The sequence below is a fragment of the Bufo bufo genome, chromosome 3 (genome assembly GCF_905171765.1).
Source record: "Bufo bufo chromosome 3, aBufBuf1.1, whole genome shotgun sequence".
Classification (NCBI taxonomy): Eukaryota; Metazoa; Chordata; class Amphibia; order Anura; family Bufonidae; genus Bufo; species Bufo bufo.
Window position 1 is genome coordinate 23512092 of NC_053391.1, and position 14675 is coordinate 23526766.

Here is a 14675-nt window from a genome sequence, read left to right on the forward strand (position 1 = left end):
TCTCGTCTGTCTCCTTCTTTGCTGAACAGGACCTGTGGTGACGTCACTCCGGTCATCACATGATCCATCACCATGGTAAAAGATCAGGTGATGACAGGAGTGACGTCACCACAGGTCCTGTTCCTGCAATGAATGCTCACCACAGGTCCTGTTCAGCAAAGAAGGAAACAGACGAGAAGCCGGCAGCGCGATCAAGTGGACTAAGGTGAGTTAAATTATTATTTATTTATTTTTAACCCCTCCAGCGCTATTTTACTATGCGTTCTGTATTCTGTATTCAGAATGCTAATATTTTCCTTTATAACCATGTTATAAGGGAAAATAATACAATCTACAGAACACCGATCCCAAGCCCGAACTTCTGTGAAGAAGTTCGGGTTTGGGTACCAAACATGCGCGATTTTTCTCACGCGAGTGCAAAACGTATTACAATGTTTTGCACTCGCGCGGAAAAATCGTGCCTGTTCCCGCAACGCCCGTCTGAAAGAGGCCTAACAGCTTTATCCTGTGATCTTTAAGAACATTATTAACTGTCATCTACAGTATATCAGTACTTTGAGTCACTCCTCACGGGTGCTACAGAGCCAAGAACACCCACATAGGGTCACCTTACCCTCATCTTATTTTTATATATTATCTTTATTCTTATCTTTATTTTTTATTATATACATTTTTATTACTATATAATACATTTTCTATCTTCTATTTTATTATCCCTTCACCTCTATCATTCAGGTGAGATTTTTAGTTCTCATTGGACACTTTGGACTGACCCTCTCCAGGTCTTTTTATCAAATACACTGCTCAAAAAAATAAAGGGAACACTTAAACAACACAATGTAACTCCAAGTCAATCACACTTCTGTGAAATCAAACTGTCCACTTAGGAAGCGACACTGAGTGACAATCAATTTCACATGCTGTTGTGCAAATGGGATAGACAACAGGTGGAAATTATAGGCAATTAGCAAGACACCCCCCAATAAAGAAGTGGTTCTGCAGGTGGTGACCTGACCACTTCTTAGTTCCTATGCTTCCTGGCTGATGTTTTGGTCACTTTTGAATGCTGGCGGTGCTTTCACTCTAGTGGTAGCATGAGACGGAGTCTACAACCCACACAAGTGGCTCAGGTAGTGCAGCTTATCCAGGATGGCACATCAATGCGAGCTGTGGCAAGAAGGTTTGCTGTGTCTGTCAGCGTAGTGTCCAGAGCATGGAGGCGCTACCAGGAGACAGGCCAGTACATCAGGAGACGTGGAGGAGGCTGTAGGAGGGCAACAACACAGCAGCAGGACCGCTACCTCCGCCTTTGTGCAAGGAGGAGCACTGCCAGAGCCCTGCAAAATGATCTCCAGCAGGCCACAAATGTGCATGTGTCTGCTCAAACGGTCAGAAACAGACTCCATGAGGGTGATATGAGGGCCCGACGTCCACAGGTGGGGGTTGTGCTTACAGCCCAACACCGTGCAGGACGTTTGGCATTTGCCAGAAAACACCAAGATTGGCAAATTCGCCACTGGCGCCCTGTGCTCTTCACAGATGAAAGCAGGTTCACACTGAGCACATGTGACAGACGTGACAGAGTCTGGAGACGCCGTGGAGAACGTTCTGCTGCCTGCAACATCCTCCAGCATGACCGGTTTGGCATTAGGTCAGTAATGGTGTGGGGTGGCATTTCTTTGGAGGGCCGCACAGCCCTCCATGTGCTCGCCAGAGGTAGCCTGACTGCCATTAGGTACTGAGATGAGATCCTCAGACCCCTTGTGAGACCATATGCTGGTGCGGTTGGCCCTGGGTTCCTCCTAATGCAAGACAATGCTAGACCTCATGTGGCTGGAGTGTGTCAGCAGTTCCTGCAAGACGAAGGCATTGATGCTATGAACTGGCCCGCCTGTTCCCCAGACCTGAATCCAATTAAGCACATCTGGGACATCACATCTCGCTCTATCCACCAACGTCACGTTGCACCATAGACTGTCCAGGAGTTGGCAGATGCTTTAGTCCAGGTCTGGGAGGAGATCCCTCAGGAGACCGTCCGCCACCTCATCAGGAGCATGCACAGGCGTTGTAGGGATGTCATACAGGCACGTGGAGCCCACACACACTACTGAGCCTCATTTTGACTTGTTTTAAGGACATTACATCAAAGTTGGATCAGCCTGTAGTGTGTTTTTCCACTTTAATTTTGAGGGTGACTCCAAATACAGACCTCCATGGGTTAAAAAATTTGATTTCCATTTTTTTCTTTAGTGTGATTTTGTTGTCAGCACATTCAACTATGTAAAGAACAAAGTATTTCAGAAGAATATTTCATTAATTCAGATCTAGGATGTGTTATTTTTGTGTTCCCTTTATTTTTTTGAGCAGTGTTTTTTTAGTATTAATAAATCCTGCTTTCTCCTATATTTGAGTGCCGGTCTATACTTTTATTTGCATTATACTCCTTCTGACTGGGTGAGTTAGACCAAGATCCAGAGCACCTCTCATATTGCAACACTAGGTGAGCCACCCCTTCCACACAGTCCTAATATGTCTACTGTTTTTTTTTTGCCTATTTTTTTTATTTTTAATTATTTACTTTATCTTGGGAAAAAGACATGTTGTTGTTTTTTTGCTTGAAACTTTACATTTTTTTGGTAAAGCTTTATTTTATTTAACTGTTTTTTTTTTCACTTTATTTTTGTCCCACTCTGGGACTTCAACTTTTGGGGGTCTGATCCCCTTTACAATGTATCATAATACTTCTGTATTGTAATGCATTGGCTGTAAGTGTATTACTCACAGGGGGCTCACAGACTCTCCCAGAAGGCATCGGGCTGCCTCCCCTGCCATCGAATCCCCATCACAGCAGCGCATCGAATTCTGTTTCCTCCCTGCACGGACATTGCACGTGCCGCGGTCAGCGCTGACCACTGCACATGAAGGGTTAATGCGCCGGCAGCGTGATTTCACTGATGCCGGCACATGAAGCAAGGGTCTGGCTATCAGTGACTACCGGACCCCTGCCGTGGATCAGACGGACGCATCTCCTGCACCCGCTCGATCACCGCGCCCTACATGTACGGCGCGGGTCCTTAAGGGGTTACCAGTGACCTCCACAGCGCCCTGCCCCTTTAATGCTAGGGATACACGATGACATGTGTCGTGCAACATTTTGTTTCAACTATTTTTATAATGATAGGCTATGGTGTTGCACATGGATTTTTCTACGACTGTCGTGTCTCCTCGCAGCATGTCGCAGTGCAACACCATAGACTATCATTATAAAAATTGGCACGCGACATTGGTGCGACACGTGTAGTTGTGCCCTATGTTTCGCGTGACTTGTTGTTGTGCAGCCCTAGCCTAAAGCTGACTCTACAGCAGTGAAGAAAAATGGCTGGGTTGTTATGGAAACCTGAGGTAAAACTGTGTGTATGTGGAGACTAAGGGCCTGCGAGCTTCTATTGGCTGATAAGGGACATGTGACCGTGTGTATGGCAGTTGGGATATGAAGAGAAAGACTTGCAGGCTTGTATTAGCTAATGCAGGTTATTTTTTGGGAATCTCTCAGGAACGGCACGTCCTAGAGAGCTGAGACCCCACAAGATTTCTTTCCAGGTAGCAAGGGATGTGTATAGCAAGTATCGCTGAAATCGATGGTTGCGGTTTTGAGTGATCACGGAACATATATACATATATACATCCTTATTTATTCATATAAACTAGCAGAAGGAGCCGGCTTCACACGGGTATATTTCATCTATTTCATAACATCATGTCATTAGATTAGGACTATATACACTGCTCAAAAAAATAAAGGGAACACAAAAATAACACATCCTAGATCTGAATTAATTAAATATTCTTCTGAAATACTTTGTTCTTTACATAGTTGAATGTGCTGACAACAAAATCACACAAAAATAAAAAAATGGAAATCAAATTTTTCAACCCATGGAGGTCTGGATTTGGAGTCACACTCAAAATTAAAGTGGAAAAACACACTACAGGCTGATCCAACTTTGATGTAATGTCCTTAAAACAAGTCAAAATGAGGCTCAGTAGTGTGTGTGGCCTCCACGTGCCTGTATGACCTCCCTACAACGCCTGTGCATGCTCCTGATGAGGTGGCGGACGGTCTCCTGAGGGATCTCCTCCTAGACCTGGACTAAAGCATCTGCCAACTCCTGGACAGTCTGTGGTGCAACGTGACGTTGGTGGATAGAGCGAGACATGATGTCCCAGATGTGCTCAATTGGATTCAGGTCTGGGGAACGGGCGGGCCAGTCCATAGCATCAATGCCTTCGTCTTGCAGGGACTGCTGACACACTCCAGCCACATGAGGTCTAGCATTGTCTTGCATTAGGAGGAACCCAGGGCCAACCGCACCAGCATATGGTCTCACAACGGGTCTGAGGATCTCATCTCGGTACCTAATGGCAGTCAGGCTACCTCTGGCGAGCACATGGAGGGCTGTGCGGCCCTCCAAAGAAATGCCACCCCACACCATTACTGACCCAATGCCAAACCGGTCATGCTGGAGGATGTTGCAGGCAGCAGAACGTTCTCTACGGCGTCTCAAGACTCTGTCACGTCTGTCACATGTGCTCAGTGTGAACCTGCTTTCATCTGTGAAGAGCACAGGGCGCCAGTGGCGAATTTTCCAATCTTGGTGTTCTCTGGCAAATGCCAAACGTCCTGCACGGTGTTGGGCTGTAAGCACAACCCCCACCTGTGGACGTCGGGCCCTCATATCACCCTCATGGAGTCTGTTTCTGACCGTTTGGGCAGACACATGCACAATTGTGGCCTGCTGGAGGTCATTTTGCAGGGCTCTGGCAGTGCTCCTCCTGTTCCTCCTTGCACAAAGGTGGAGGTAGCGGTCCTGCTGCTGGGTTGTTGCCCTCCTACGGCCTCCTCCATGTCTCCTGATGTACTGGCCTGTCTCCTGGTAGCGTCTCCATGCTCTGGACACTACGCTGACAGACACAGCAAACCTTATTGCCACAGCTCGCATTGATGTGCCATCCTGGATAAGCTGCACTACCTGAGCCACTTGTGTGGGTTGTAGACTCCGTCTCATGCTACCACTAGAGTGAAAGCACCGCCAGCATTCAAAAGTGACCAAAACATCAGCCAGGAAGCATAGGAACTGAGAAATGGTCTGTGGTCACCACCTGCAGAACCACTCCTTTATTGGGGGTGTCTTGCTAATTGCCTATAATTTCCACCTGTTGTCTATCCCATTTGCACAACAGCATGTGAAATTTATTGTCACTCAGTGTTGCTTCCTAAGTGGACAGTTTGATTTCACAGAAGTGTGATTGACTTGGAGTTACATTGTGTTGTTTAAGTGTTCCCTTTATTTTTTTGAGCAGTGTATGTCTCACGAGATCAATAAAAACTCAGAGTGACTTTGAACAACACTAGCAGTGTGTCTTGTGTCAACTTTGCGCCAGATAAGAATCAAATCAAGCTGAATACTGAAGTCTTGTACCAGGGGTACAAATAAGAGGGAAAGAAAAGAATATTCCTTACAGTTTCTATTATGTAAGCCTCACAAAGTGACTTCAGACCTGAACTGGTACCTAAAAATTTCAAGATTTGCTTCTAAACTTCTAAGCCTTGTAACATCCTGAAAAACTAAAATGTCATTCCCAAAATTATCCAAACATGAAGTAGACATATGGGGAATGTAAAAAAATAACTATTTTTGGAGGTATTACTATGTATTATAGAAGTAGAGAAATTGAAACTTGGAAATTTGCAATTTTTCTCAAATTTTGGTAAATTTGGTATTTTATCAATAAAAATGAATTTTTTTAACTTCATTTTACAAGTGACACTGGTCAGATTTGCAAAAAATGGCCTGGTCCTTAAGGTGAAAATGAGCCCGGTCCCTAAGGGGTTAAAGGGGCGGGGACTATGGAGGTCACTGTTAAGTGGTCAGGCTGCTGTGTAGGTCACTGTTAAGGGGGCAGGCCGTTGTGGAGGTCACTGTTAAGGAGGCGGGCACTGTGGAGGTCACTGTTAAGGGGCAGGGTCCACTATTAAAGGAGAGGCAGGGTACTGTTGAGGTCTCCGTTAAGGCGGTAGGGAACAGTGGAGGACATAGATAAGGGGACGGTCCCCTATGGAGGTCAGTGTTAAGGGAGCGGGGTGCTGTGAAACTCACTGTTAAAGGGGCGGGCTGCTGTGAAGGTCAAAGATAAAGTGATAGGCTGCCATGGAGGTCCCATTTTAAGGAGGCAGGGCACTGTGGGGGGGTCAGTGTTAAGAGGTGAGGGGCTATGGAGTTCACTGTTAACATTAACCACCTCAGCCCCTATGGCTTAAACACCCTGAAAGACCAGGCCACTTTTTACACTTCTGACCTACACTACTTTCACCGTTTATTGCTCGGTCATGCAACTTACCACCCAAATGAATTTTACCTCCTTTTCTTCTCACTAATAGAGCTTTCATTTGGTGGTATTTCATTGCTGCTGACATTTTTACTTTTTTTGTTATTAATCGAAATTTAATGATTTTTTTGCAAAAAAATGACATTTTTCACTTTCAGTTGTAAAATTTTGCAAAAAAAATGACATCCATATATAAATTTTGCTCTAAATTTATTGTTCTACATGTCTTTGCCAAAAAAAAAAATTTGGGTAAAAAAAAAAATTTGGGGTAAAAGTTATAGCGTTTACAAACTATGGTACAAAAATGTGAATTTCCGCTTTTTGAAGCAGCTCTGACTTTCTGAGCACCTGTCATGTTTCCTGAGGTTCTACAATGGCCAGACAGTACAAACACCCCACAAATGACCCCATTTCGGAAAGTAGACACCCTAAGGATTCGCTGATGGGCATAGAACTTTTTATTTTTTGTCACAAATTAGCGGAAAATGATGATTTTTTTTTTTTTTTCTTACAAAGTCTCATATTCCACTAACTTGTGACAAAAAATAAAAACTTCCATGAACTCACTATGCCCATCAGCGAATTCCTTGGGGTATCTTCTTTCCAAAATGGGGTCACTTGTGGGGTAGTTATACTGCCCTGGCATTCTAGGGGCCCAAATGTGTGGTAAGGAGTTTGAAATCAAATTCTGTAAAAAATGCCCTGTGAAATCCGAAAGGTTCTCTTTGGAATGTGGGCCCCTTTGGCCACCTAGGCTGCAAAAAAGTGTCACACATGTGGTATCTCCGTACTCAGGAGAAGTTGGGGAATGTGTTTTGGGGTGTCATTTTACATATACCCATGCTGGGTGAGAGAAATATCTTGGCAAAAGACAACTTTGTATAAAAAAATGGGAAAAGTTGTCTTTTGCCAAGATATTTCTCTCACCCAGCATGGGTATATGTAAAATGACACCCCAAAACACATTCCCCAACTTCTCCTGAATACGGAGATACCAGATGTGTGACACTTTTTTGCAGCTTAGGTGGGCAAAGGGGCCCACATTCCAAAGAGCACCTTTCGGATTTCACTGGTCATTTTTTACAGAATTTGATTACAAACTCCTTACCACACATTTGGGCCCCTAGAATGCCAGGGCAGTATAACTACCCCACAAGTGACCCCATTTTGGAAAGAAGACACCCCCAGGTATTTCGTGATGGGCATAGTGAGTTCATGGAAGTTTTTATTTTTTGTCACAAGTTAGTGGAATATGAGACTTTGTAAGAAAAAAATAAAAAATAAAAATCATCATTTTCCGCTAACTTGTGACAAAAAATATAAAATTCTAGGAACTCGCCATGCCCCTCACGGAATACCTTAGGGTGTCTTCTTTCCAAAATGGGGTCACTTGTGGGGTAGTTATACTGCCGTGGCATTTTCCAGGGGCCCTAATGTGTGGTAAGTAGGTAAATGACCTGTGAAATCTGAAAGGTGTTCTTTGGAATGTGGGCTCCTTTGCCCACCTAGGCTGCAAAAAAGTGTCACACATGTGGTATCGCCGTATTCAGGAGAAGTTGGGCAATGTGTTTTGGGGTGTCTTTTTACATATACTCATGCTGGGTGAGAGAAATATCTCGGCAAAAGACAACTTTTCCCATTTTTTTATACAAAGTTGGCATTTGACCAAGATATTTCTCTCACCCAGCATGGGTATATGTAAAATGACACCCCAAAACACATTGCCCAACTTCTCCTGAGTACGGCGATACCAGATGTGTGACACTTTTTTGCAGCCTAGATGCGCAAAGGGGCCCACATTCCTTTTATGAGGGCATTTTTAGACATTTGGATCCCAGACTTCTTCTCACGCTTTAGGGCCCCTAGAATGCCAGGGCAGTATAAATACCCCACATGTGACCCCATTTTGTAAAGAAGACACCCAAAGGTATTCAATGAAGGGCATGGCGAGTTCATAGAAATTTTTTTTTTTGGCACAAGTTAGCGGAAATTGATTTTATTTATTTTTTTCTCACAAAGTCTCCCTTTCCGCTAACTTGGGACAAAAATTTCAATCTTTCATGGACTCAATATGCCCCTCACGGAATACCTTGGGGTGTCTTCTTTCCGAAATGGGGTCACATGTGGGATATTTATACTGCCCTGGCATTCTAGGGGCCCTAAAGCGTGAGAAGAAGTCTGGAATATAAATCTCTAAAAAAATTTACGCATTTGGATTCCGTGAGGGGTATGGTGAGTTCATGTGAGATTTTATTTTTTGACACAAGTTAGTGGAATATGAGACTTTGTAAGAAAAAAAAAATAATTTTCGCTAACTTGGGCCAAAAAAATGTCTGAATGGAGCCTTACAGGGGGGTGATCAATGACAGGGGGGTGATCAATGACAGGGGGGTGATCAGGGAGTCTATATGGGGTGATCACCCCCCTGTCATTGATCACCCCCTATAAGGCTCCATTCAGATGTCCGTATGTGTTTTGCGGATCCGATCCATGTATCCGTGGATCCGTAAAAATCATACGGACATCTGAATGCAGCCTGACAGGGGGGGTGATCAATGACAGGGGGGGTGATCAATGACAGGGGGGTGATCAGGGAGTCTATATGGGGTGATCACCCCCCCTGGAAGGCTCCAGGGAGACGCCTGTATGTGTTTTGCGGATCCGATCCATCTATCAGTGGATCCGTAAAAATCATGCGGACGTCTGAATGGAGCTTTTACAGGGGGGTGATCAATGACAGGGGGGTAATCAATGACAGGGGGGTGATCAGGGAGTCTATATGGGGTGATCACCACAGTCATTGATCACGCCCCTGTAAGGCTCCATTCAGACGTCCGTATGCGTTTTGCGGATCCGATCCATCTATCAGTGGATCCGTAAAAATCATGCGGATGTCTGAATGGAGCTTCACAGGGGGGTAATCAATGACAGGGGGGTAATCAATGACAGGGGGGTGATCAGGGAGTCTATATGGGGTGATCACCACAGTCATTGATCACGCCCCTGTAAGGCTCCATTCAGACGTCCGTATGCGTTTTGCGGATCCGATCCATCTATCAGTGGATCCGTAAAAATCATGTGAACATCTGAATGGAGCTTTACAGGGGGGTGATCAATGACAGGGGGGTAATCAATGACGGGGGGTGATCAGGGAGTCTATATGGGGTGATCACCACAGTCATTGATCACGCCCCTGTAAGGCTCCATTCAGACGTCCGTATGCGTTTTGCGGATCCGATCCATCTATCAGTGGATCCGTAAAAATCATGCAGACATCTGAATGGAGCTTTACAGGGGGGTGATCAGGGAGTCTATATGGGGTGATCACCACAGTCATTGATCACGCCCCTGTAAGGCTCCATTCAGACGTCCGTATGCGTTTTGCGGATCCGATCCATCTATCAGTGGATCCGTAAAAATCATGCAGACATCTGAATGGAGCTTTACAGGGGGGTGATCAATGACAGGGGGGTAATCAATGACAGGGGGGTGATCAGGGAGTCTATATGGGGTGATCACCACAGTCATTGATCACGCCCCTGTAAGGCTCTATTCAGACGTCCGTATGCGTTTTGCGGATCCGATCCATCTATCAGTGGATCCGTAAAAATCATGCGGACATCTGAATGGAGCTTTACAGGGAGGTGATCAATGACAGGGGGGTAATCAATGACAGGGGGGTGATCAGGGAGTCTATATGGGGTGATCAGGGGTGATCAAGGGTGAATAAGGGGTTAATAAGTGACGGGGGGGGGTGTAGTGTAGTGGTGCTTGGTGCAACATATTACTGAGCTGCCTGTGTCCTCTGGTGGTCGATCCAAACAAAGGGGACCACCAGAGGACCAGGTAGCAGGTATATTAGACGCTGTTATCAAAACAGCGTCTAATATACCTGTTAGGGGTTAAAAAAATCACATCTCCAGCCTGCCAGCGAACGATCGCCGCTGGCAGGCTGGAGATCCACTCTCTTACCTTCCGTTCCTGTGAGCACGCGCGCGCCTGTGTGCGCGCGTTCACAGGAAATCTCGGCCATCGCGAGATGACGCATATATGCGTGACTCTGCGCAGGGCTGCCACCTCCGGAACGCGAATCTGCGTTAGGCGGTCCGGAGGTGGTTAAGAGAACGGCGGCAGGCAGGGACTTAACAAACATACTGTTATGTACTGCTGACATTAGCACTTCGCTAATGTCCGTCAGCTACATAACGATTTTTCCCATGACAGAAACTCTTTAACCGTTGCTTTGTTTTTGGAAAAAAGTTTATTAAAATGATAAATCTGACAAACAATTTAATTTCATCTCCATTTTCCTTTCATTCTTGTGGAACACCTAAAGGGTTAACAAAGTTTGTAAAATCAGTTTTGAATACCTTGAGGGCTGTAGTTTCTAAAATGGGGCCATTTATGGGTGGTTTCTATAATGTAAGCCCCACAAAGTGACTTCAGACCTGAACTGATCTACACAAACAGGTGTGTTCATTATGAGTTTCTTTTGATTGGCCATGTCTTTGCTGTTGTATCATATTTGTTTGTTGATTGGATGGATGACCCTGTGGGAGTATTTTGTATCTCACTATATATATGTTGGCATTATCACTGATGTTTTATGCTTGACAAAAGGCTATTTCCAGCTGAAATGTTGCATTTTTGTACCGCACTTTGGAAACCTGAATAAAGAAGTTTATGGAGATGCTGCTGTAGCCCACATCTTTCTACTACGTTCAGACCTGAACTGGTCCTTAAAAATTGGGTTTTGGAAATTTTCTTAAAACTTTTGAGATTTGCTTCTAAACTTCTGAGCCTTCTAACATCCAAAAATAAGAAAATGTAATTTACAAAATGACCCAAACATGAAGTAGACGTATGGGAAATGTAAAGTAATAACTATTTTAGGAGGCATCACTATCTGTTTTAAAAGCAGAGAAATTGAAATTTTGAAAATTGAGAATTTTTCTACATTTTTGGTAAATTTGGTATTTTTTTTTATAAATATAAATGAAATATTTTGACTTAAATTTACCACTGTCATGAAGTAGAATATGTGACGAGAAAACAGAATGGCTTGGATAAGTAAAAGCGTTTTAAAGTTCTCACCACATAAAGTGACACAGGTCAGATTTGCAAAAAAATGGCATGGTCCTTAAGGTGAAAAATGGCAGGGTCCTGAAGGGGTTAAGTATGCAGTTAGTATAACATTGGTAAATTTTTTATCTGCATGTTAATTACATTTTATATTTTAACTGTTTGTGTGTAATTAGGGAAAAAAAGAGCCTTTTATCTTATAAAATGTTTCTTTCTTCAGGTAAAGACTGGATAAAAGTCTCCCAAGGTCATCTAATTCCATCTCCTTCTTATGAAATAGAAAGTAATCAATCCCAACTTAGCAATAATAGAACCGAGCATATTCTGGGTGAGATGTCTGCAAATTCTGAATATGGGAATGATTTTGAAAATAATGCTAATCTTTCTGTGCACAATGAAATTCAGAAAGATGAACGGTCATGTTCTGAAAGAGAGAAAACTTTTAATGTGCTATCAAGTGTTGCTGAAAATCAGACAAATGACACAGGAGAGAAGCCATATTCATGTTTAGAATGTGGGAAATGTTTTAGTCGGAAATCACATCTTGTTGAACATCAGAAAACTCACGCAGGGGAGAAGCCATTTTCATGTTCGGAATGTGGGAAATGTTATAGTGATAAATCAAGTCTTCTGAAACATCAGAGAATTCACACAGAAGAGAAGCCATATTCATGTTCAGAATGTGGGAAGTGTTTTAGTCTGAAAGCACATCTTGTGAGACATCAGAGAATTCACACAGGGGAGAAGCCATTTTCATGTTTAGAATGTGGGAAATGTTTTAGTCGGAAATCAAATCTTGTTGAACATCAGAAAACTCACACAGGAGAGAAGCCATTTTCATGTTCGGAATGTGGGAAATGTTTTAGTAACAAATCAATTATTGTGGTACATCAGAGAATTCACACAGGAGAGAAGCCATATTCATGTTCAGAATGTGGGAAGTGTTTTAGTCTGAAAGTACATCTTGTGAGACATCAGACAATTCACACAGGGGAGAAGCCATTTTCATGTTTAGAATGTGGAAAATGTTTTAGTCGGAAATCACATCTTGTTGAACATCAAAAAACTCACACAGGAGAGAAGCCATTTTCATGTTCGGAATGTGGGAAATGTTTTAGTAACAAATCAATTCTTGAGGTACATCAGAGAATTCACACCGGGGTTAAGCCATTTTCATGTCCTGAATGTGGGAAATATTTTAATCATAAATCAGATCTTGTGAATCATATGAGAAATTACACTGGCGAGAAGCCATTTCCATGTCCTGAATGTGAAAAGTGTTTTAATTCAAAAACACAGCTTAATATACATCTGAGAACTCACACAGGAGAGAAGCCATATTCGTGTCCTGAATGTGAGAAGTGTTTTAATAACAAATCAAGTCTTGTGCAACATCAGAGAATTCACACCGGAGAGAAGCCATTTTCTTGTCCCGAATGTGAGAAGTGTTTTAATAACAAATCAAGTCTTGTGCAACATCAGAGAATTCACACCGGAGAGAAGCCATTTTTTTGTCCCGAATGTGAGAAGTGTTTTAATAACAAATCAAGTCTTGTGCAACATCAGAGAATTCACACCGGAGAGAAGCCATTTTCATGTCATGAATGTGGGAAATATTTTAATGAAAAATTAAATCTTAATTCACATCTGAGAAATCACACAGTAGAGAAGCCATTTTCATGTCCAGAATGTGAGAAGTGTTTTAGTGAGAAATCAAATCTTGTTCGACATCAGAAAACTCACACAGGAGAAAAGCCATTTTCATGCACTGAATGTGGAAAGTGTTTTAGTGAGAAATCACGTTTTGTGAGACACCTGAGAATTCACACAGAAGAGAAGCCTATTTAATATGCAGAATGTGGGAAATGCTTTGGCTGTAAATTAAAGGGGTTGTCCGGGCTTTTAACCCCTTCATGTATTATGATGTTACTGTACAGGTGAAACTCCAAAAATTATTATGCAAAAGTCAATTCATTTCAGTAATGCAAATTTAAAGGAATTGCATTAATGCAGCTTAAAAAATTGAAACTTTAGGGTTTCATAAGCTGTAAGCCATAATCATTCAAATTATACCAAATAAAGGCTTGAAATATCTCGCTTTGCATGTAATGAGTCTGTCTCATATGTTATTTTAACCTTTTAAGTTGCATTACTGAAATAAATGAACTTTGCACGATATTCTAATTTTTCAAGTTTCACCTGTACGTCATAATGTTTGAGGGGATGTATCTGACCTGACAGGGAGCGGAGATTGCGTTGTGCCCGTCATTTAACCCCTCATGTGCTGCGTTCAACGCACCTGTGAATGAAGGCAGAGGTATGCTGCTCGCTCTGGGTGCTGGCACACAGCGCAGTTCTGACATGCATTCAGAATGTCGTTTATTATTGTAGCTAGCTGAAATTACTTAAATCATTCCCACTATGCAGAACATCAGGGGTTAACGAGGCTGCCAAACTGGCTAAATTGAAAACTGCATCCTGAATGCATGTCAGAACTGCACTGTGTGCCAGTACCCTCTGCCTTCTAATCGGTTGCCATGGCGTTCTCCATACTAAGCTATGTACGAGGCACAGCACAGAATGGAGAGAGTAAAAATCCTATTCGCCCTAAGGGCTCATGCACACAAATGTATTTTCTTTCCGTGTCTTTTCCGGGGTTTTTTGCGGACTGTATGCAGAACCATTCAGTTCAATGGGTCCGTAAAAAATAAATGGAAGTTACTCTGTGTGTATTCAGTTTCTGTATGTCCGTTCCGCAAAAGAATAGAACATGTCCTATTATTGTCCGCATTACCAACAAGGATAGGACTGTTTTATTAGGGGCCAGACGTTCCGTTCCGCAAAATATGGAATGCACACGGATGTCATCCCTGATTTTTGTTTATCCAATTTTTTCGCACCTAAAAATACATATGGTCGTGTGCATGAGCCCTAATAGAGATCTATTAGTGTGAATAGGAGACGGGATCAAGAGATCACATGTACTATGCCCCTAAGGGCCATATTTTTATTTTAAAAAAAAGTTAAATAAAATAAAAAAACATCAATATAAGTTTAAATTACCCCTTTTTCCCAATTTTATATATAAAAATATATTAACAATAAAAAATTAACATATTTTATTATCGCTGTGTGTTAAAATGCTTGAACTTAAAAAATATATATATTGTACGATGAACGCAGTATATACCACAAACATGGTACCA

General features: G+C 42.8%; 1 protein-coding gene across 1 annotated transcript; it reads left to right on the forward strand.

Annotated features, from left to right (window-relative positions):
* Positions 1-11958: 11958 nt before the first annotated feature.
* Positions 11959-13047, forward strand: LOC120993585 (oocyte zinc finger protein XlCOF7.1-like; the record flags this gene model as incomplete). The annotated part of the gene is made up of 1 exon (XM_040422060.1): positions 11959-13047. A coding segment is annotated over one exon (1089 nt), but the record flags the coding sequence as incomplete, so codon positions are not given.
* Positions 13048-14675: the final 1628 nt, after the last annotated feature.